The sequence below is a fragment of the Strix aluco genome, chromosome 21 (assembly GCF_031877795.1).
Source record: "Strix aluco isolate bStrAlu1 chromosome 21, bStrAlu1.hap1, whole genome shotgun sequence".
NCBI classification, from domain to species: Eukaryota; Metazoa; Chordata; class Aves; order Strigiformes; family Strigidae; genus Strix; species Strix aluco.
In genome coordinates this window covers 13,621,326-13,642,825 of record NC_133951.1, presented here as the reverse complement: position 1 = coordinate 13,642,825, position 21,500 = coordinate 13,621,326, and the positions used below count along the sequence as shown (strand labels likewise).

The window sequence follows — 21,500 nt, the reverse complement described above, 5'->3', positions numbered from 1 at the left end:
TGGTGGCCGTGTCCCCGCCAGTGTCCGTATCCCCACCGGTGGCCGTGTCCTTGCTGGTGGCTGTGTCCCCACCGGTGTCCGTGTCCCTGTCAGTGGCCGTGTCCCCTCCCGCGCCCGCGGCGGGGCGGAGGGAGAGCGGGGTGGGCAGAGCCGCGGGCTGGGCTAGCGGGGCAGGAGGACGTCCCCAGGCCTCGCTGCTCCTGCGGGGGCCAGGGATGGGGTCACCTGGGGGGGGCTGTGCCAGCCCTGAGTGACCGTGACACAGCTCGTCCCCACCCCAGAGCAGTAGGGCTGGCGGTTCAGGTGCCTGGGGACAGGCAGGGCCCCCCTGTTGTACCCAAAGGCCTGTGTGACCAAGGTGGGTGCATCATTCCTGCACCCCGACCCCCAGCCCCCCTCCTTTGGGTGCTGGAGCCCCAATTTCTGGGTTTGCTGCGGACCCCGAGGTGCGTTGGGATGGGCAGAAGTGGCGGGGGGGGGACAGGCAGGGACCTGGTGAGGTGCTGGGGGCTGGCACAGGGTCCCCAGCAACTTCCAGGGCCTTGGGGGAGCGGGTGTGCGTGTGCGCATGTGTGAGCGTGCACACGAGTGTGCACATGAGTGTGCGCATGTGTGCACCCGTGTGCGCCCGCCTGTCCCTGCGGGGCTTCGCTCTGTGCCCGGGTACCTCCCGGCACAACCCTGGAGGGAAAAACCTGCCCGTGCCTCAGTTTCCCCAGCAGCACAGGGAAGGGTGGGAAGGCTGATGTCCCCTGCCTGTCCCCGGGGCCACCCCCGACTCCCGCCCCCCCCCCCCCGGTGCCCCCCCAGCACACGCGGGCGATGCTCCCGCCTGGCACGGGTCGCTATGGTGAGCCAACCCTCCGCCGCCTCAGCCGCAATTACCGGAGCCGGCGCAGCTGCTCTCTCCATGTCCCTGTTGCCTTGTCACCTGGTGACCCCCAGCCCTGGCCCCACGGTCTCCCCGTGTGTCCCTGCCATGTCCCACAGCCTGTGCCACCCCGGCGGGGGACGCGGGGGTCCCTGGGCTGGCACCGTGCCGGCACGCTCCTGGCAAGCTGTTGGTTTTTGCAGGGTGGTTCAATGAGGCAGCGGTGGATACGGTGAGGTAGTAACGGGCTGTGCCACAGCGTGGGGGGGCCCTCATCCCCCCTCTGCTTGCACCGCGCTCTTGGGGCTCCCCTGCCCCACGGGGCTGTGGAGCTCGAGCCCCGGCCCCACGCCACGAGTGGCATCGCCCACCTGTCCCTGTGAGGGGCCAGGGAGCCCCGGGAACGCGGCTCGTGATGGCCGGGTGGCTTGTCAGGGCCAGATGGGCGATCGCCGCCCTCCCTGGGGAGCTGCGGCAACATCTGCCCACGATCAGTGTCTGGAGACCCCAAGCCCGGGCCCCTCGCTCGCCCTCCCGGGCCACGGCTGCGCTCGGGGCTCCTCGGCTCCGTGGCCCCATCTTTGCTCCCACGCGACCCCAAAGCAAACGTGTCCTCAGAAGCCTTCGCCGGCACAAACCACCCCCCCTGGCCACAGCGGCAGCACCGGGCAGCACTGTGCCAGAGCCAGGGCAAGGGCTGAGCACCCCCCCACCCAGCTGAACCCCCCCGTGCCCACCACCCCGCCACCGTCCTACCCCACCGCACGCACCGACGGCCGCTTCGCCCCGTGAACCGCTCGCTCCCCGTCCCACTGGCCACGGCACGACGTCCCCTCCCGCCGCGGGGTGCCAGCAGCACTGGACATGGCTGGTGTCCCCCCCACCGTGGGTGCTGGGGAGGGAGCAGGGTGTGAAACAAGCACCGGCCACGCCACGTTGTCACCCCGCTCGGCACAAAGCTGCAATAATACCGCAGGCACCGGCGCTAATCCCATCAGCCCGGACAGATACTCGATAACCGGGAGTGGTTTAATATCCCCCCACGCGGCTCCGGCACTGCCACGTGCTGAAGGTCACAGCATCTCCCCGGCGGTGTCCCCAGGAGATGGGGGGCCCTGGCGCTCCTGCACCCAGAGGTGACCTTGCGCAGGGTCACCCGGGGGAGCACCGAGCTGTGGGGTGGGGGGGGGGTCTCACCCGGCACAGCAGCCCCCCAACACCTTCATGGGGGGCCTGGGTGGTGGGTGAGGGGCTGCCGTGCCCGTGTGAGCTGGGCTGCTGCTGTTTGTGGGGGTCAGACCCCCCCGGCTGGGGGTCAGATCCCCCCCGTGGGGACCCCACAGTACCACTGGGGCCAAAAGTGGGGTGCAGACACCCCCTGCTCCCACCCCGCTCGCTGGGGCTGCTCGCCCCCACACCAAGGGGTGCCTGTGTCCTGCAACAGGGTGGGGACACCCAGCCCCACCCCTAGCCCCCCAAGAGCCCTGGCACCAGGGGCTGCATGGAGAGGGGGGGGGTAAACACCACCCCAGCCCCACTGTGAAGCCCCCCAAGAGCCGTCGGGGTGGGCGAGGTGCCAGCGGAGGCCGGCACAGGGCACTCGCCCGGCACAAGCAGCCTCTTGGCTGCAAAGGCTGGGAAAAGGGCAGGCAGTTCCTGCCGGCAGCCCGGATGCCATGGTGATGGGCTGCTGCCGGCATGAATACCCATGAGCCGGGGGGAGCGGGGAGGCCACGCTGAGCTGTGCCCTGAATGCAAAGACCCCGCTGCGGCAGCCCGACGGCACAAAGGGCTGCGGCCACGCGTGGGGCTGCGGCACGACACGGCGGTGCTGGGCCACGGCGGGAGCAGGCGGCAAAGGGAGGTGCCCTCGTGCCGTGCCGGGGCTCAGCAGGGCACCCCGTCACACCACCTCGGGGTGCGGGACTGGGGTCCGGGGTCAGGGTGGGATGGTCGGGGGCTGGAAGTGGTTCCCTTGGTAACGGCCGGTCCCAGTTTCCACCAATCGATGTGGCGGCGCGGGTGCGCGGGTTGGGAGGGCTCGTGGCCTACATAAGCACCGCACGCCCCGTGCCGCGCCGGAACCCGGCAGATGCGCTTGCGAAGCCATGGCCAGGCTGCCGGCCGCCTGGCCTGTGGCCACCCGCCGCTGGGGCTGCACTGCCGCCGCCTTCCTCCTCCTCCTCCTCACCGTGCAAGCCGGTAAGGGTGGCCGTTGCGGGGGGAGGCATGGAGGGGTCCCCGTGCTGTGGGTCCTGCTGCCCTCGCGGGGTGCCAGGGTGGGGCTCGGCCGCGGTGTGGGTGTTGGTGGTGCCAGTGGGAGGCTGAGCCCGCGCCGTCGCGGCGCCTGGGGAGGGATGGACGCGGCTCCTGGACGTGCCATGCCCCACGGTTGTGCCCCACGGCGCCCGGGGGGTGCTGGGGGGGAGCCGGGCTGTGCTCGCGGCCGCTCCGGGACGGCTTGGTGCCACAGGCAGCGGCGTCCAGCACCGCAGGGCGAGGGGCTCCCGATCCCCTTCCCCAACCCCGCTGGTTTAAGTCGGTGCTGGGAAGGGAAATCTGTGGGTTCGCTGGGGTTTGAGAGAGACGGGGCCAAATTCACCCTGGGGGAAGGATGCTCTGGGGAGGGGGTGGAAGTTGTGCCAGGCATGAGGGAGAGGAGAAGAAGGAGGAAGGCGCCCTGTGCCTGGGAGAGCGTGGAGACCCCTGATTTGGTCCCCCATCCCTGCTGGGAGCCCGGCACTGTGGGGACACGGGGGGACAGTCACCCCCGGTGTGTGCCCAAGCCGGGGCCAAGCTGGGCTGCCGACACACGCAGCCGGAGGAGGGGACCGAGACTTGGCCGGACAGGAGGTGCCGGTTCCCGGTGCCAGCGAGGAGGCAGGGATGGCACCGGGCGCAGGCATGGCACGGTGACTGCCTGCTCCGCAGCACTGGCCTGCAGCCGGTTGTCCCCAGGCTGCTCGAACAGCGGGGACCCCACCCCGGGGTGTGGGGGCAGAGCGTGCCTGACTCCCCACACCCACGGGCTCTCGTGTGCCCCGCGTGTCAGTCCGGGACGCGGGGGGGTTGGGGGCAATGCCCAGGGCTCGCTCTGCCCGCAGTGGGGACGGGCTTGGGGCTGGCAGACCGGGCTGCGAGCCAACGCTGCCCGGCACCGGGCCATTTCCCAGCACGTCCCAGCCCGGGACATGGTGGTCTCACCCCTTCTGCTGCAGAAAAGCAGTTTTTTGGCTTCCAAGGACGCAAATGTCCCCATGTCCCCTCGTCCTCCCCACACCCCCTTGGCACCAGCGCTGGGGGGAGGACGTGCACGGAGCCAGGCTTCCCCAGCCCCCTGTTAACTGTGCGTCGCCCCACTCTGCTGTGCCCTGGAGTTCCCGGGGTGCAGCACTGGGACGGTCCCATCTCCCCCCAGCCCAGAAAACCGACCTTAGCGGCGACGCCTCGGCGGCCACCATCAACCACTCGCTGACGCTGCTGCAGCGGCTGCAGGAGCTGCTGCAGAACGGCAACGGCAGCGACTCGGTGCTGCGGGTACGCACGGCCGCCTCCGACGAGGCCAAGGTCTTCCACACACACCAGCTGCTCCTCAGCCTCCAGAGCGAGGTCTTTGAGAGCCTCCTGCGCAACCAGAGCGTCGTCACCCTGCACGAGCCGCCCGAGACTGCCGCCCTCTTCGAGAAGTTTATCAGGTACGTGGGGACCCCACGGGATGGGGATATGGGGAGGGATGCAGCTCCCCTGGGGACTGTGGGAGCCCAGTGGGATGGGGGTGCCCAGAGGGATGCAGCCAAGGAGGGGAAATGTTCTCCTGGGGACCGAAGGGACCCCATGGGATGAGGACACCCAGAGGGATGCAGCCCAGGAGGGAGGATGCTCCCCCGGGGACCACGGGGGCCCTATGGGATGGAGATACCCAGAGGGATGCAGCCAAAGAAGGAGGATGCTCCTCTGGGGACCACAGGATGAGGATACCTGGAAGGATGCAGCCAAAGAGGGAAGATGCTCCCCTGGGGATCACGGGGGACCCACGGGATGGGGGTGCCCAGAGGGATGCAGCCCAGGAGGGAGGATGCTCCCCTGTGCTGCCGGCGCCTGTGGCTGGGCCGGGCAGGGGATCGGGGGACAACAATGTCACGGCCCCACGCTCTGCCCCAGGTACCTGTACTGCGGGGGGGTCTCCATCCTGCTGCACCAAGCCATCCCCATGCACCAGCTGGCCAGCAAGTACCGGGTGTGGGGGCTGCAGCGCGGCGTGGCCGACTACATGAAGACCCACCTGGCCAGCGAGTCGAGCCAGGGCCACGTGGTGGGCTGGTACCACTATGCCGTGCGCGTCGGGGACGCGGCGCTGCAGGAGACCTGCCTCCAGTTCCTGGCCTGGAACCTTTCGGCGGTGCTGGGCAGTGCCGAGTGGGGCTCGGTGAGCGTGGAGCTGCTGCTGCTGCTGCTGGAGCGCTCCGACCTGGTGCTGCACAGCGAGCTGGAGCTCTACACCGCCGTGGAGGGCTGGCTGAGCCGCCGGCAGCCCGAGGCTCCCGTGGCCGAACGGGTGCTGCGCGCCATCCGCTACCCCATGATCGCGCCCAGTCAGCTTTTCCGGCTGCAGGCGCAGTCGGCGGTGCTGGCGCGGCACTACGGCGCGGTGCAGGACCTGCTCTTCCAGGCTTTCCAGTTCCACGCCGCCTCCCCGCTCCATTTCGCCAAGTATTTCGACGTCAACTGCAGCATGTTCCTGCCCCGCAACTACCTCGCGCCCAGCTGGGGCTCCCAGTGGGTCATCAACAACCCGGCGCGGGACGACCGCAGCACCAGTTTCCAGACCCAGCTGGGTCCCAGCAGCCACGACGCCGGCAAACGGGTGACCTGGAACGTCCTGTTCTCGCCGCGCTGGCTGCCCGTCAGCCTGCGGCCTGTCTACTCGGACTCGGCCTCGGGCGCCGTCCAGCCGGTGCGCATCGAGGACGGTCGCCCCCGGCTCGTTATCACCCCGGCTATGAGCAGCCCCGACTTTGCCGGGGTCAGCTTCCAGAAGACGGTGCTGGTGGGGGTGCGGCAGCAGGGCCGTGTGCTGGTGAAACACGCCTACAGCTTCCACCAGAGCTCGGAGGAGGTGGCCGACTTCCTCGCCCACGCCGACTTGCAGAAACGCACCTCCGAGTACCTCATCGACAACTCCCTGCACCTCCACATCATCATCAAACCCATCTACCACTCCCTCATCAAGGTGAAGAAGTAACAAGGCAGAGCCAGGTCCCGCTGCCGGACTGTCCCTGCCACCCCGCGGCGAGGGGGGGGCTCGTGTTTGGTTCTCCTGCTCGTAGGTAGACGGAGGTCCCCGTGTCGGGGGGCCCCGGGGCTGCGCTCTCTGCCGCCCACCCCTCCCTGATTGTCCCCCTACCACATCCCGTACCCATCGCTGTCCCTGGATGCCTGCGGGAAGCTGGGGACAGGGGACACTGGGAGCCCCCCAGCCCCGTCCAGGTGGCGCAGGGGGTGAAATGTGCAGCCTGTGGCCGCGGGGCACACCCTGGGCTCGCGAACCCCAACGGTGGGAGGATGGGGACAGAGGCAGCCTGTCCCTCCTGTGATGCCACCCCTGTGGCACTGGAGTCCCTCTGCGCCGGGCAGCGAAGCGGCAGCAGCGGTGCTGGGGCCAGCTGCCGGCACGGGGACCCCGGCAGCAGCACCCTGAGGCTCGGTGGCGAGCTGGGTGCGTGCCCAGGCTGGGGCGGGTGGGCCGGCTGCCTCCCCTGGCAGCAGAGGAGGCTCTGGGGGGCACCGCCCCCGCTCACGGCCGGCAGCTGCCCCATCCCTGCCCCATCCCCTCACCCCATTCTGAATAAAAGCAGAAAACGAGCGTGGGGTGTGCGGGGGTGTCTTTGGGGGGGGTCCCCATCCCCGGAGAGGGGCACAGCAGTCACGTCACTCCCCGGCTCAGCGTGTCTCCTTTTAATGTAGCCCCTGGGAAGGACAAACGTCCGGCAAGACACCCTGCACCCATCCGTACGCTGGGTGCTGGGTGAATGGCTGCGTCCCCCGGGTGCTGAGCACCCACAAGGCCCTTCCCGGAGCAGCCGCGTGGCTCCAGCCGGGATCACTGCCCAGCGTGACTGCGTCCCTCCCTGGGGACTTGGGTGGCTGCCTCAGCGCTGGCACGGGGAGAGCTGGCCCCCTGCCCTGCTTGCTGCCCCTCGCCCCCAGCCGTGCCCCCAGGGTTGGCACTGGGGCGGGTGCACGGGGGATGCCCCAGGGTGCTGGGGCTGGTGGGATGGGTGCTCAGCCCGCTGGCTTGGCACGGGGTCCGGCCCCTCTCCAGCTTGGCTCAGCACCGGTGACTCCATCGTCCTTGCCGGAGGCCCTGGCACCGTTCCCGGTGACGCAGCCGCGCCGCGGGTGCTGGCCCTTCCTGGGGGTGGTGGGGAGCTGGAGGGGGAGAGGCCGAGATGGGACCCCAACACCCGGGGAAGGGGCATGGGGAACGGGGGACCGATGGTCCCTGCAGCCCGTTCCCAGGTGGGGGCTCACCTGGCAGCTGGCTGGGGGGGTGGCTTTGCTCCGGGCAGCACTTTGGGGGGTCCCTGGGTGCTGGGTGCCCGCACCCCCACCAGCACGGTGCGCTCGGAGCGGCTCTGCAGCACGGGGAGCCCCTGGGGGCCGCCGGCTGTTGGGGAGGGGGTCTGCGGGCACGGTGATTTGGGGAGGAACCGTGATGTGGAGGGGGGACACACGCCGTAGGGCACTCACACCCCGCCGGTGGGCACAGGGATGCCAAGGGGAGCTGGTGGGGGCCTCCCCACCCTGCCCTCCTCCCCAGGGCCACCGGCACCGCTCTCCCGGAGCTCCAGCGCATCCCAGGTCAAGTCAGCGCCGCCTCGCCGGGGGCACGGCCCCCACCCCGTGCCTGCACCTACCCCACAGCCGGTGACCTCGAGGGACCGTGACCGCCTTGATCTCCTTCTGCCATCCAGTGATTCCTTCCTCTTCCCCGGCTCCTTGCCACCTCTCTTGCGTGCCAGACTGTCCCTGCTGCCACCCCGCTCCTCCGTGGGCGCCGGTGGGTGCGGGTGGGTGCTCTCCAGGACACAGGACTGGTGCTGAGTGGCCTCGGCCGTGATGCTCTTGGTGCTGCTCGACATCTCCCGGTGCTCTGCGGCACGGCAGCACCGTCGCCCACCCAGCCCCCACCTGCTGTGCCCGTGGGGTCCTCTTGAACACGGGGGGTTGGGGCGCTGCTGGGGAGGGGACACCCCTCAGCAGTCCCGTGTGTGGGGGGGGTGGTGGGTGCCCACCCATACCTGTCCCTCGTGGGGCGCAGCGGCGGGAGGGAGTCATGGCAGGGTGTGGGGTGGTCGCAGCTCCGTGCCTGCCCGCTGTCCCATTCCAGTGGGGTCTCAGCACCACGCACCGGCAGGATCTTGGGCAGAGACGTGCCCTGGGTGGGGGACAGGGGGTGAGCGACCTGTCTGGGGTGTGGCGGGGGGCTGGAGCCACCCTGCCCTACCTTGAGGGTGCCGGTGTCCCCGGGGTCCCCCGCCAGCTCCCTCAGGTAGGTCTCGTAGAGCTCCTCCAGTGGCCGCGGCACCGACAGCCGGTGGTCTGCCAGCGAGAGGGCGAAGGGCATCAACCGGCCGTGCCACATGGCGATGGCGTGACACCGGGGGGGACTTTGCATCACGGGCACGTCCCGCTGCAATAACCCGGTGAGGCTGCAGGACTCCCGGCGTGACAACACATGAGAGGCCCCTTCGTCACGGCGGAAATCACGGCAGGGACGCACCGGCGATGAGCTGCTGCTGCTGCCGGATGATGCGGGCACAGAGGGCCCGGTGATGGTCAAAGCGCTGCGCGGTGACGGACGGTGGGTGCCGGAGGCCACCCTCGAGCAGCGTGTGGGAGCGTGGCTCTGGCATCTCCAGCTCGGGCCGGTGCAGGCAGCGGAGCAGGGCCAGGAGCTCCCGCTGCTCCTCCGAGATGCTCCGGGGCCGCAGGGCCTCCTCCAGCCGCCGCGGGTGCTGCTGACTCTGCCGAAAGTGCCGTGACAGCTCTGCCTGTGGGCACGCAGCGAGGTCACCGGCCCTGCCAGGGGATCTGCATCCCTGCCACGGTGTCACCGTCCCTGCCATGGCATCACCGTCCCTGCTACGGCATCACCCCTGCCACGGTGTCACCATTCCTGCCCACCACCAGCATCTCTGCCATGACACCACCATCCCTGCCAGGGCCCCTGAGTATTTGTGCCCCCCCAGGGCCACCGGGCTGAGACTTGTCAAACTCAGTTCCCTGGGGATGGGGTTTCAGCGGCCAATGGTGGGGACGGGGCTCCCAAACCTTCTGCTGCCAGAGCCTGTCCTGCTTCTGTGCCACAACCGCGATGCTCTTGCGGGCAACGGCCACGTTGGGTGGCTCTGGCACCTCCAACCGCTTGTCCCCTGTGTCGGAGTCCCCCTCGCTGTCACTGGGGCCGACTGGCTCCCCCCGCTCCTCCTCGCTCCACTGCTGGCCCCGCTGTGCCCTGCTGCAAGGAGGAGGAAGAGGAGGAGATGGTCTGACTCCCAGCCCGGCTCACTGGGGGGGACCCCATCCCCGTGGGGGGTTTCACACTCACGTACGGGGTAAGGGCGAGGAGGTGCTGGGCCGGCAGTGCGGTGCCCTGTGGCTGGAGGAGGAGGTGGGACAGGGCCACCTGCTCCCGGTGGACACCGGCCAGCTCCCGGCGGGCACCGACTGGCTCCCGGCGGGCACCACGCAGCCGAACCTGGGCTGGAGGCACCAGGCGTCAGCGCCGAGCCCTGGGGAGCCGTGGGAAGGTGGGGGGCTGCACCTTACCCTGGGTGTAGGGGATGTCCTGGTGCTTGCCCTGCCCCAGTCGCCCCAGCTCGGTGTCCCCTTGGCCCTTGAGGTGCCGGATCTCCCCGTGCAGGTCGGCTGCAACGCTGAGCGGGTCCTGCCTCACCTGGGATGGGGCTGGTGTGAACGTCCCACGGCCCTGGCACTGCCCAGCCCCAAACTGGGTCCCTAAGTGGGGTCCCTGAGCAGGGCCTGGCTGATGGAGCAGGTCCCCAAGAAGGTCCCCAAGTAGGATCCCTGAAGAGGTTCCCCAGGCAGGAGAGAGCTGGTGGAGCAGGTCCCCAGGTATGTCTCTGAGTAGGATCCCCACACAAGGTCCCCAAGCAGAGCACGGCTGTGTCCCCACAGGGTCCCCATGCACTGTCCCCAAGCAGTGCGTGGCCGCGGAGCTGGTCCTGAGCACCCCCCAGCCCTGAGCAGCCCCTCCACTCTGGGGACCCGTGGAGCATGCAGGGGTGAACTCCTCATACCCTCCCCGTCGGGGGGTGCTGCTTGGGGGACGAAGGAACCCCCATTCCTGGCCCTACCGTGGTGCGGATGCTCTTGGCGCGGTGGGCGTAGGCGAGGGTGCTGCGGGACTCCGCGAAGGCGGTGCTGGCCGGGCTGATGTGGGCGATCATCACCGTGTGGCTGTTGCCCCCAAGTGAGTCCTGGCCATGGAGAGAGGACGGCTGAGAGGGTCCAGGGTGGGGGCAAGCTGTGCCCCCTCCCCAGCTTGGACCTGCCAGGGGGAGCCGGGACCCCTGGCCGCACCTTGAGCAGGCGGGTCAGCTTGCTGTCACGGTAGTTGATGTACTTGCTGCTTGCCCGGTGGCTCAGAGCCTTGATGCAGTTGCCCAGGGCCAGCAGCGAGCGGTTGATGTGGGCTCCCTCCTTCATCCTCTGCCCGCGGTTCCGCGTCTGGGCAGGGTGGGGAAGGCAGAGGGAAAAACCTGGTAAAAGAGGGGCCGAGGCGGGGGATTCCTGGCCCTGCAGCCCCCCAGGTGGGTGCCGTACCTGCGCCGCCCGCTCGGAGCCCGCCAGGTCGATCATGAAGAGGCGGCCGTGGCGCAGCCCCCTGCCCCGCTGCCGCCGGCGCACGGTGACCTGCAGCACCGCGTGGGACCGCGACGAGGTGCGGTTGGCGGCCGTGGGCTCCTGCGTCCGCTGCCTGTTCCCCCGCGCCAGCAGCTGCATGACCTGGGGCAGACGGGAAGCGCGGGGGGGCTCGCTGGACACCCTCCCCCTCCCTGTTGCCCCATAAGTGCCCGCTGGCTCACCTCGTCGGCGCTGGTGGCGGGGATCTGGGTGATGCTGGTCACCTGGACGGTGCCGCCGGCATCCTCCCGCAGCTGCAGGCGGCCCAGCGAGGGGTTCAGCAGGTCCCGGATCATCTCGTTGTAGATCTGGGCAGGGGGGAAGGAGCTGGGCATGTGTGTCCTCCCCGCAGCCTGGGGACCCGCGGGACTCAGTGTCCCACGCTGGGTGCAGAGATACTCGGTTTGGGGCTGTGTAACGGGGGGACACGACACATCCCCGCGTACCTCGAGGTAGGACATGGAGACCTCGTACTCCACATCCCCGCTGGCGTCCTCGATGGCCTGGAAGAGCTCGCCCAGGGTGCGGGCGCAGAGCCCGGGCTCGCCATCGGTGCCCAGCATGGTGTAAGTCTTCCCACAGCCTGGGGGAGAGGAGGGGGCTGGTTTGGGGACCGGGACACCACCCCCCAGCCCCTCCAGCCATGGGGCTGTCCCACTCCCCAACCCTGCACCCCTCACCGGTGGGGCCGTAGGCGAAGACGGTGGCGTTGGAGCCAGAGATGACAACCCTGATGAGGCTCTGGGTGGTGGCACGGTACACAGTCTCCTGGGGGAGGGTGAGAAGCCCTGGGGTGCATCCTGCTGCACCCCACCTCCACCCATTGCCCCGGGTGCCCCAGCCTGTCTCCCCCAGCCCCGCATCCCCCCACCCCATGCCCCAAGGGACCCACCTGGGTGGCCGTGGCGTCGAAGGCCACATCGAAGGAGTAGGACTTCTGCCGGGAGCGGCTGGCACGCAGGACATCATCGGGGTCTGCCAGGGGGTCTCGCAGCACCACGACCTGCCAGGGGACACGAGGGGGGTTGGCTGAGGGGGGGGACTCGAGTGGGATTCGGCTTTTGGAGCCTGGGCATCAGCACCCTGGCACTGGGCAATGCAATTGCTTGGGTGGGGACTGAGCACCCTGCCCAGCGTCGCCTGCTCAGAACTGCATCGTCCCCCTGTGCTCCTGCCTGGGTACCCTGCGTCACCCACAGTGGGGGTCAGAGCCAAGGGGGGCACCCTGGCATGGGTGGGGGGCACCCTGGCAGGGAAGGGGCACTGAGATGTGCTCCGCAGCGGGTCTGAGCCTTCACGGGACCCCGTGGGCACCCCTCCCCTGCTTTGCCGGGGCCGGCGTCCCCTCCGTGCCAGGGCGCAGGAGGTGCCCAGGCTGGTGCCGGTGCTGCCGGCGCGGGGCCCTTTTGTCCTCCTGAATCGTCCCATTGTCCCCAGGCCGGGCTGGGGTTCAAAGCCAGCTCTGTGTGCGGTGCCAGGGGACCTGCCGGGCCAGCTGCGCCCACCTGGGCACGGCGGCACAAAGGCACCTCTGTGAGCGCAACACGCCAAGGTACCCACTGCCGGGGACGCCGACACCCCACAGAGACCCTGTGTGTCCCTGTCCCTGCGTGGAACGGCCCCTCGCGGGGTCCCCAGCTCCCAACCGCTCCCGTTGCGACGCAAGTTTTGACTTTTCCTGTAACGCAAAGCTGCTCCCTCGCTGCTGCCCTGTTTCCACCTCCCCCTCCACCCAGGATTGGGGACGGGGACAGCGTCCCACAGCACCGCAGGAAGGGGGGTTCCTCACCCAGAGCCCCCAGAGTTCCCCACCCTGCTGCTTTGTTATTGTAGGGTCTCCTGCAGGAGCTGTGAAGCACATGAGGCAGTCGGGGGCGGTGAAACACCAGGGCCAGGCAGTGCCCGAGGAACCCCCGGGTGCCCATCCCGCGGCCGTACCTGCTCGTCCAGGCGGTGGGCGATGGGCCGGGCCCCCTCTGCCAGCTCGGCCGCGCTCATCGGACGGATGCGAAGAGCCACCTGCGAGACACCAGGATGAACGTGGGGCAGTGGGGACGGGGACATGGGGGGACGTGGGGACACGGACCTGCACACGAGCCATTGCGGCAGTGCCGATGCAGCCCCCGCGACCCCCCCCCCCCCATGCTGGGTGCTGCAATTAGAGGTTTATTTTCCTGGGACGAAAGCAAACACCGCTGGGACCAGCCTCAAAGGGGCAGGCGGGCAGCGTGTCCTCCTGCTGGCACCTGGCCCCCCGCTGACGTGGCTCAGGGATGGGCGAGCCCGCGGGGGCACAGTGGGACTGGGGGGTTGTTGCCAGGCCTCTGTGCCCCCAAACCCCCCAGGGTGCCCCAAAAGCATCTGCCAAACCAGCCCTGCGGTGCCGAGGTGCGGCAGGGATGGGTGCTCCGCGGGGGTGGCAGGACTGGTGAGTCACAGCAGCCACACTGTCCCTGTCACGTCCCCCCTCCTGCCTCGTCCCAGCCCTGTGGGGTGCAGCCATGGGGTGCTGCTCCCCCTGGGGACATTGTGCCACCAGCTGGGACTCACTGGTCCTCACTGTCCCCTAGAGCCAGGGCGCAGGGGCTGAGGGGAGCTGCCCCCCCCACTCTGTCCCCCTGCTGCAGCCCGGTCCCTAAGTGTCCCCAGGGAGGGCTCAGTGGGGGACCCCAGCCTGGGTCTCCCCCATTCCCTTCCTCAGGCACTGGCAGCACTCCAGGCTGGGGGCTGAGCCCCTCTGTCCTCCCCTCGGGTGCCCCCCCAGCCAGTGTGGCACCGCAGAGGCTGCATCCCCCCACTGCCTGCCCCAACCCCCAGGCCCGTAGACACCCGCAGCGCCGCCAGCCCCATGGCCGGGGTGCTGTGAGGCTGGAAGGGGCAACGCAGGGCCCAGCATGGCTGGGGGAAATGCCTGTCCGCCTCTCGTTATTGGTATAATTAGGGTTTGGCCCTTAACGAGGTGCTCGGTGGAGCTGGGGGGCTGGTGCCCGGCTCCCTTCCCACAGCTGGGGATGAACATGGTGGGAACCGGCTGTGCCAGGACATGGCAGCGCTCGGCTCGGGGCTGGGGAGCCACAGGCCCTGTCCCCCCCAGGACAGTGCAGTTTTCCAGCCCGTATAAATGTTTCTGCTCAAGCACAAGGACCAAGAATCACCAGCTCCTTTGTGTCAGCCGCTAGGATCCAGGCCTTGCTAACGACATCCCCATCGGAGAGGCGATAAAAGATCGGTAAGAGGGGAGCATCCTGCCCCAGAGTGTGCTGATTGCCCGAGAAGCAGGAAGGCAGCAAAAATCTGTGGAAACTGGGGGAGGAGTGAAGGTGTCGGGGGGGAGATTGCGACCACCGACTCAATTCAAGACTGAAAAAACTGCGAGGAGCGTGCGTGCTCATTTACACAGCAAGCAGGGCTGGCTGAAATATAACCAACCCCTAGCAAATGCGATGGTAATTACGGGCCGAGGAGTGTCAGCTTTTTACTAATCATGGCATAGGATAAACAGGCTGCAGCTCCTCTGTGTGGGGTGCGAGCGTCACGGAATGACCCCCCCAGCGCCCATTTTTGCGCAACGATGGCATAAAACTGGGCTTTGGGCTCCGCGTGAGGTTGGTTTTCGCACAGCGGAAAACAAACCCTGTTTGAAGGCTGACACCAGGCCCCAGGCGCCTCCCCCCACCGCCCTGCCGAGGCAGGATGGTGTCAGCAGCGCTGGCCCCCCCCTCCAGCCCCCCCAGCCCCGAGCCTGGGGAAGGGTCTTTTGGGAGAGCTGAGCCGTGGGGCAAGCGCAAGCGGCGGCTCGTTAATAATTGCCGTGGGGGTAACGCAGGCGGGGCGGCCGCTCGGCGCTGCCGGCCGCGCGGTGTTTACCCAGCGCCGATAACCCCGGCGCAGAGCTGCTCTCGCAGGGAGAGCGGCAGGTTGGGGGGCACGGGGAGCCGCTCGGCATCGCTCAGGGGCATAGCGCTGCCCCGTCAGGCTGGGGGACACCCCAAAGGACACCCCGCTGCCACGGGAGCTCCGCCGTGGTCATCGGGCGGCTTCGATCCATGGCCTGGCCCGGGGAGGGGAGATGAAGAGCGACGGGACGTGAATTTCCCACCCTCTGCTCAACCCCGCTGTGACAAAACAGGAAACGTGACGTGGAAAGCTCCTGTTTATTCACCCTAAAGCAAAAAATAATAAATCAGGAGGGCAAAGGGCCATCTGTGACCAACGCGAGGGTTTCTGTGCGAGCCACCGGTCCTGTCTCGGCTACGGCTCCTGCAGAGGGGGCAGGCGTGGGGTCAGGGACCCTCTGCTCCCCCCCACGCAGGCAGAGACCCCACGAGCTCTGCCCGGCCCCTCCCCACATGAGGAGCAGCAACCCCAGCAAGGAGGAGGGGGGAAAGCAACGCGAAGCTGGAGTGCACTGACCTTGACATCCTCCTCCTCCTCCTCGTCCCTGGGCAGCTGGCTCTCTTCCCCCTTCGCAGCCGCCTCCTCTCCCGCGTGGTTTTTAAGCTGAGAGGCAGAGGCTGAGCCCCGTCCCCTGCGCCCCAGCAGGGAGCCACCGCCGGTTCCTCCCGTCCCCGGTACCTCGCCACGCGGGCGGTGGGTCTCTGCCTGTGCCCTCCTCTGCAGCTCCACTTCGATGACCTCGAAGAAGTCCCTGCGGGCACGGTCGAGCACCTCCTGGGGACTCTCCGTCGGCCTCTCCTCCACCTCTGTCCCCTGCCCCTCGGACCTGGCACGCTCCTTCAGCCGCATTTCCCGGTGTCGGGCCTCCAGGATCTTCTCCCGTTTCGTCTCCCGCTCGAACATCTAGGGCAGGGCGGGGGGTTGAGGGGCGCAGGGGACCCCACGGGACGGTATGTTCCCTACAGGGCTCACTGGCAGAGCTGCTCTGCGCGGGGCCAGCGACATGCCAGCAGTGCTGAGGGCTCTGCTGTGACCCAGCCCGGTGGCTCATGGCTCAAAGTGCACGTACGGCGGTGGCCAGGGTCTTCTCGTTCCTCTGGAGGGTGCAGAGCCCCGAGGAGATTTCCAGCAGGGTGATGGTGCCCAGCTTCGAGCCGCAGCCGACGACGCAGCCGTTGTCCTGCAGGCGCAGGCTGGCGAGGGGCTCGTCGCAGACCTGGGGAGGGAGGATGGTGGCCCTTAGCCCTGATGTGATGCCACACGGGGCAGGACGAGCTGGCAGAGGCAAACCCACGCGGTTGTCAGTGACGGGAACACAATTATGAGCGCACGGGTCTCCAGGCACAGCACAGGGCCGAGGGGAGAGCTCAGGGGGATTTATCCCGAGCCCTGCGCGGGCGGGACAGGATTCCACCCCCTGGCTCTGCCTGCGCCGCGCAGGGAAAGGCGGCAGCTCTGCCAAGCACCGTCGGGGATGGCCCCGGCTCTTCCCCCCGCCTCGGGACCCAGAGGAACCTTCAGGCTGAGGGAAGGGTCTTTCTGCTTGAAGAGGAAGTCCCAGACATCCAGGATCCCGTCTGATCTGGTGGTGAAGAAGACAGCCGGCCTCACGGTGCTCCAGCACCCGTCCGTCAGGTAGGAGAGGTGGTACCTGCCACAGACCCGAGGCAGCGGGGATGGGCTCCATCCCCGGCCCCACAGCTGCGGCCTGCGCAGCACCTGCAGCCCAGAGCCCAGGCCTGGCCACCCCCCCTTCTGGTGCCCTCAGCCACCGCTCTGCCTTGGTGACCATCCCACCACCTCCTGCCTGAGCTGAGCAGACCAGACCCTGCTCATCACCCCCCCTTCCACAAAAAAAAAAAAAAAGACTTTTTTCAGGGCAAACACACACCGACACCTACTTGGTCCACATAATTGATGATTCCTTGATTTCCTCCGACCAGATCCGAGCAGTCCAGTCACCAACCGTCAGGAAGACTTTGGGGTAGAAAGGGTTCCTGCTCAGCGCGTAGACGGGTCCGTGGTGGCCGCTGTAGGTGCTGGTGATTTTTTCAGAGGGTGTCTTGGCCTTGCGGTTGCAGGCGATGACGATGCCCTGCTCTGTGCCCACCATGAACTTGGTGGGCTGAGGGTGGGAGCAGGAGACAGCAGCTGTCAGCAGGGTGGGGGGGGCCCCACGGGGCTGGGGGCTGTGGGGCAGCGAAGGGCTTTGCTGTCTGAGCAGGGGGGAGCCTGTCACAGCCAGTGCCAGGGGAGAACGGAGCCCTGGGACCCACCACTATTGGGGGGATTTAGAGACCGAAACGCCAGCAAGACCCTGTGTTTTGGGAAAACATCAACTCCGATTCTTCAAGATGGGTGAGAACGTGCTGGAAGCTGCAGCACAGTGCTCTGGGTCACTCTGGGCATCAGACGCTTGTGCCGTGCCCCTGGGTGATGGGCACCGCCCGCCCGGCTCAGCTTGGCTCGGTTTGGCACAGACACTCACCATGGTGGGCTCGAACTCCAGCGTGACGGCGCCCAGCGCGTTCTCCCGGAGCCCTTTCCGGGTGATGTCCAGCACCAGCGTCTCGGTGGGCTCAGACAGCTTGCGGATGTCCCACCACAGGACCTATGCGGGACAAGGAGTGCGAGGGGGCTGTGGGGGCTGCTCCTGGCTCAGCTACGGGGGCCAGGGGCCAGGCAGCTGCCCCGTGCCAGCCCACGCTGCCAGCCTGGGGGCCTGGCACCCTCCCCTGCCCTTTACCTGCCCGTCGGTGGAGGCTGAGAAACACTCGGTGCCTGTTTTGGACTGGAGCCAGACGGCTCCGTAGACGGGGTCCCTGTGGCTGACCTCCACAGTGGACAACTCCACGGGCAGCCCCCCTTTCCTGGTGTCCCAGTAAGCTGGGGAGAAAAAGGAGCTGTCAAGACCCACACTAGCTCCCTTGCCTGGCTCCTTTGCTTGCCACACATTTCCCCGAGGAGATGCTGCCCCGCTGCCCAAGCCAGAACGGGGAGCAAACCTCACTGGGTGCTCCCCCCGCATTTCCCAGCCCCATGTACGTGTCCTGCGGGCTGGGAGCCTGTCGCTGTGCTCACTGGCAGGGATTGTTGAGCTAGATGGTGGTAACACACTAAATAGCTGCAGCAGCTCCTCAGCGATCGTCTGTCTCTGGCAGATGCTACAATCCCCAGAGACAATAAATCCCCCCGGCTCCCCCCTGCTCTGCACAAGGGGTTGCAGCAGGACCAGGCATGGTCTAAGCAGCCCCCAGCCCCCTGTCAACTCCAAACAGCAGCTCTTACACTCGACGCTGCTAAAGAACAGCCTGTGTGACCTGACCCGGGCTGCGCTCCCCTCCTACGTGCCCGAAGGGCGCTGGTTAACGAACGCAGGTCCCCCGCAGCCAGCAGCAGCCATCCTTCCCCATCGCTCTGCCTCTGACACAGAGGGCAAGGCACAGCGCGGGCCTGGCCCGTGGTTCAGCAGAGACGAGGCAGCTGGGCCACGGTGGCACCGAGCCACCCGCGCTCCCTCTTCCTCACTTCTAATTAAGCAATTGGATGTGACGGAGCGTGTTCCGCTGGGCCCGCGCCACGCGCCTGGGGAGCGCTGCGAAGGCTGGGGCGAGATCCCTCCCCTCCATCACCTGCGGAGCGTGCAGTCACAGCCCCGCAACGCGTGCCCTGTCAGCTCCGATTGCTGCTGCGAACGGCGAGGAAAACATCGAAATGAGCGCAATTAAATCAGAGGGCTCGTGTGGCCGAGTAAATAACAGAGCCATAAACGAAGCTGGCAAAGAGGGGCCCTTCTCCAAGCGCTTGAAACAACAGCACAAGAACGATTCGGTGCACAAACCAACGGCAACTCTCCTGCGTTTCTGCCATGCAAAGATCCAGGGCCACGTGCTGCTCAGCTGCCGGATCCAGCGATCCCCACTGGGCGGCCGCAGCCCCCTCGCTGCCCCGAGGGCCTGTGAGGGGCTCCCAGGCGCGGTGTCCCCCCCCTCCCCGAGTCCCTGCTCAGGTGAGCACACGCCTGTCCCCCACACACAAAGCCCCAGGGCTTCAGGCCGTGCTGGGGACATTCCCAGCCGCAGCACTAAGGATGTTACGTCCTTCGTAGTGTAGCAGTGCTGGAACCAGGCTCTTAATGAATTAAAACGAAGCCAGGCTCTCGTTAGTATGGCCTCACGCTTACCCAGCTGCCCGTTGTAGCATCCTCCCACCAGGACGTGCGAGTCTTTGGGGTTGTATTCCAGGCACACGAGAGGGGATGACGGCTTGAGAACGAGCTCCGGCTTGTTGGGGTTTTCTGCCAAGAAGGGATGAGTAAAAAAGCAGTCCTGAGGGTGAGCACCCCCACTTCTAAACCTCCTGATACCGCACCCCGCTCCTCCACGCCTGGCTCCCTGCCCCGCTGGTGCTGGCCCAGGGTCCCTCACCTTTGCCGAGGAAGGGAGCTGACCTGTCCTCACCTGCCAGCCTGGGGACAGACCCCTGGTACCCCGACCCCTGGTACCCCAACCCCTGGTACCCCAACCCCTCTTCTTTGTGTTTTTCACTCCAAAAGGCCTGAGAGAGTCTTTGACAGAACAGGGCAATTCTCAGCCTGGGCTTGTGCTGCCTCTTTCTTTCTTAAGCACGAGTGAACCATACAAAGACAAGAACCACATAAGAGGAGTGTGGCTCAGCTGCCTGTTGTGGTCACAGGCGCTCTGGCTTATGAAGTCATGTAGTGGGATTTTAGTGGTTATTTTCCACCTGTTGGCCAGCTTTCAGGTCCCATCTCTCCCCTTCTCGGCATTGATCTGTGGGCAAAGCAGAAACCGAACCCCTGTTCACCCCCCTCCGGAGTGCTGTGAGGCTTCATTACATTCTTTGAAGACACAAAGTGCTTCCGCAGCAGCAGTGTTACTGACTGGTGAGTTTTCCCTTCCCCTTACCAAGATCCCAGATGTATGAGTCAAAGCTCATGTCTTTCGTGTTTTGCTGGAACTCCAGGCTGGAATAAGCCACTGCCAGTTTCTTGCATGTGTCAGGGTGCCAGGAGAGATGCGTGGCCGTCCTCTTGGTTACGTTTGGATCCCTTTTTGATAACAGGACATCAAAGAAAGATGTTAGTTTGCTAACAGCTGTGTCACGCCCTGGGATGACTGTCTCCCAAAGGAAACTGTGGGAATCGCAATTAAAACAAGCTGCAGCCCTTGAGCATTGAGTGCAGGAAACGATTCTCTTGGGGATTGGGCGGGGGGAGAAGAGTTGATGATTTAATAAAGTCTTTCCAGTTATACATTTCTAAGAATCCAATTAAGTTACTGGATCTGACTTCTAGAAATGACCTAACAGCCATTGACATTTGAAAATAATCTTTGAGGCACCAAAAAAAAAAAAAAAAAAATTCCTGTCTAAAGCACTGTTAGAAGATGCTCAAAGCTGCGTCTGTCCTTAGACTGTGGTACCTATCTCCAAAGTGCCTGGGCAGGGTGGAGGGCAGGGAGGGGAGGAACAGACGGACTTATGGAGCAGGGGGGCTGCAGCAGGTCTCTGCACCCATAAACAGAATCCCAGAATCCCAGAACTGTCTGGGTTGGAAAAGCCCTTGAAGCTCCTCCAGTCCCACCATGAACCTCACCCTGACCGTTCCCAACTCCACCAGATCCCTCAGCGCTGGGTCAACCCGACTCTTCAACCCCTCCAGGGATGGGGACTCCCCCCCTGCCCTGGGCAGCCCATTCCAACGCCCAACAGCCCCTTCTGCAAAGAAATCCTTCCTAAGAGCCAGTCTGACCCTGCCCTGGCGCAGCTTGAGGCCATTCCCTCTTGTCCTGCCGCTGGTTCCTTGGCTCAAGAGACTCATCCCCCCTCTCTGCACCCTCCTTTCAGGGAGTTGTAGAGGGCCAGGAGGTCTCCCCTCAGCCTCCTCTTCTCCAGACTAAATGGATCCAGCACTATCCTAAAGCCTCCAGGTTTTCCACCTCCTTTGTCTCCAAAGGCAGTTTAACACTCAGTAGCCCGCTGTGGATCTGGGGAGCCCAGCTGGTTGTGCTACCTGATGACATTGATGGTTTTTGCAGAAGGGGGCTCGTCTTCCAGCTCTGCCATCTCCTCCTCCTCAAAATACTCCTCGTAGATGTTGATGGCGTTGTTCTGCTTGACGCAGTGCTCCATCAGCTGCGGGGAAAGCACAGGCAGAGGACGTGCCCTGGGGGAGCTGCCTAGGTGAGGGGACCAGCAGCGGGTGGGCAAGGGGGCTCTGGGAGCAGGAGGCGAGGAGGGGGGACGGGCAGGGCCTTACGGCACCGAGGTGCATGATGGTGTTGACGTAGTTTTCATCTTTCTCCACTTTCTTCCTGAAGCGGATAGTTTGTTCCACCTCCTGTGGGTTGATGTCTTTGGGCCAGCCACCCTCTACGTGGTTGACACCGCAGGATTCCACCTCCACTCGCTCCGTGTTGACCTGGGGGGGTGGCACGGAGAAAACAGAGCAAGAATCTGAGCTGAACAAGTGCAAACCACCACCTTTTCCCCTTCGTACAGCAGCAGCCTGGGAGGCCGCCGCCGGCTGGTGGGGCAGCCCGTACCTCGTGCTCTGACATGTCGCTGCTGTGCTGGACGGCACTGTCCACGGGGTTCCTCAGCACGAAGCCGCTGGCCATGCCGGGGTCGGGGGGGATGTCCACGCTGACCTTGGCCGGCCGGTCGGAGAAGCTGCAGGGCCGGCCGAACTCGCTGCGCTTCCGTGTGTACACGTACATGATCTCCATGGCGGCCCTGCGAGGGGGCGGCGGGCACCCCTTCCTCCCCCAGCCCTGCGGGG

The 21,500-nt window shown here is 66.4% G+C and overlaps 3 protein-coding genes across 3 annotated transcripts; 1 reads left to right on the top strand and 2 right to left on the bottom strand.

Moving 5' to 3' along the window:
• The first annotated feature begins 2,703 nt into the window (after nt 1–2,703).
• Nucleotides 2,704–6,734, top strand: BTBD17 (BTB domain containing 17). The gene is made up of 3 exons (XM_074847176.1): nt 2,704–3,073; nt 4,290–4,566; nt 5,033–6,734. Exons 1-3 carry the CDS (start codon nt 2,980–2,982, stop codon nt 6,111–6,113), a joined length of 1,452 nt encoding a protein of 483 aa, XP_074703277.1. The 5' UTR covers nt 2,704–2,979; the 3' UTR covers nt 6,114–6,734.
• Nucleotides 6,735–6,736: 2 nt separating this feature from the next.
• On the bottom strand, nt 6,737–12,902 carry KIF19 (kinesin family member 19). The gene is made up of 19 exons (XM_074847247.1): nt 12,888–12,902; nt 12,740–12,820; nt 11,927–12,511; nt 11,694–11,804; nt 11,482–11,569; nt 11,248–11,384; nt 10,984–11,109; nt 10,721–10,903; nt 10,478–10,624; nt 10,252–10,374; nt 9,704–9,830; nt 9,487–9,637; nt 9,206–9,392; nt 8,655–8,925; nt 8,379–8,473; nt 8,173–8,309; nt 7,789–8,024; nt 7,403–7,538; nt 6,737–7,300 (listed from the first exon to the last, which is right to left on the bottom strand). The coding sequence occupies exons 1-19, from the start codon at nt 12,900–12,902 to the stop codon at nt 7,021–7,023; spliced, it is 3,216 nt and encodes a 1,071-aa protein (XP_074703348.1). The 3' UTR covers nt 6,737–7,020.
• A 2,076-nt stretch (nt 12,903–14,978) lies between these two features.
• DNAI2 (dynein axonemal intermediate chain 2) lies at nt 14,979–21,447 on the bottom strand. Its single transcript, XM_074847178.1, has 12 exons — nt 21,265–21,447; nt 20,979–21,140; nt 20,733–20,854; nt 19,627–19,769; nt 18,882–18,995; nt 17,445–17,584; nt 17,187–17,309; nt 16,600–16,823; nt 16,214–16,349; nt 15,768–15,914; nt 15,215–15,601; nt 14,979–15,061 (listed from the first exon to the last, which is right to left on the bottom strand). Exons 1-12 carry the CDS (start codon nt 21,445–21,447, stop codon nt 15,053–15,055), a joined length of 1,890 nt encoding a protein of 629 aa, XP_074703279.1. The 3' UTR covers nt 14,979–15,052.
• Between the last annotated feature and the right edge of the window lie 53 nt (nt 21,448–21,500).

What these genes read in the sequence shown, in the direction of transcription:
- DNAI2 (XM_074847178.1), bottom strand. Translation starts at nt 21,447, where the DNA reads ATGGAGATCATGTACGTGTACACACGGAAGCGCAGCGAGTTCGGCCGG. An exon ending in CCATCATGCACCTCGGTGCC is followed by an intron (nt 20,855 to 20,978) that starts GTAAGGCCCTGC and finishes CTTTCCCCGCAG; the next exon opens with CTGATGGAGCACTGCGTCAA. An exon ending in AGAAGACCCTGGCCACCGCC is followed by an intron (nt 15,602 to 15,767) that starts GTACGTGCACTT and finishes GCCCTGCCCTAG; the next exon opens with ATGTTCGAGCGGGAGACGAA.
- KIF19 (XM_074847247.1), bottom strand. An exon ending in CACCTCCTCGCCCTTACCCC is followed by an intron (nt 9,393 to 9,486) that starts GTACGTGAGTGT and finishes TCCTCCTTGCAG; the next exon opens with CAGGGCACAGCGGGGCCAGC. An exon ending in GGGACACCGGCACCCTCAAG is followed by an intron (nt 8,310 to 8,378) that starts GTAGGGCAGGGT and finishes TCCCCCACCCAG; the next exon opens with GGCACGTCTCTGCCCAAGAT.
- BTBD17 (XM_074847176.1), top strand. Translation starts at nt 2,980, where the DNA reads ATGGCCAGGCTGCCGGCCGCCTGGCCTGTGGCCACCCGCCGCTGGGGC. An exon ending in CCTCCTCACCGTGCAAGCCG is followed by an intron (nt 3,074 to 4,289) that starts GTAAGGGTGGCC and finishes ATCTCCCCCCAG; the next exon opens with CCCAGAAAACCGACCTTAGC. An exon ending in CTCTTCGAGAAGTTTATCAG is followed by an intron (nt 4,567 to 5,032) that starts GTACGTGGGGAC and finishes GCTCTGCCCCAG; the next exon opens with GTACCTGTACTGCGGGGGGG.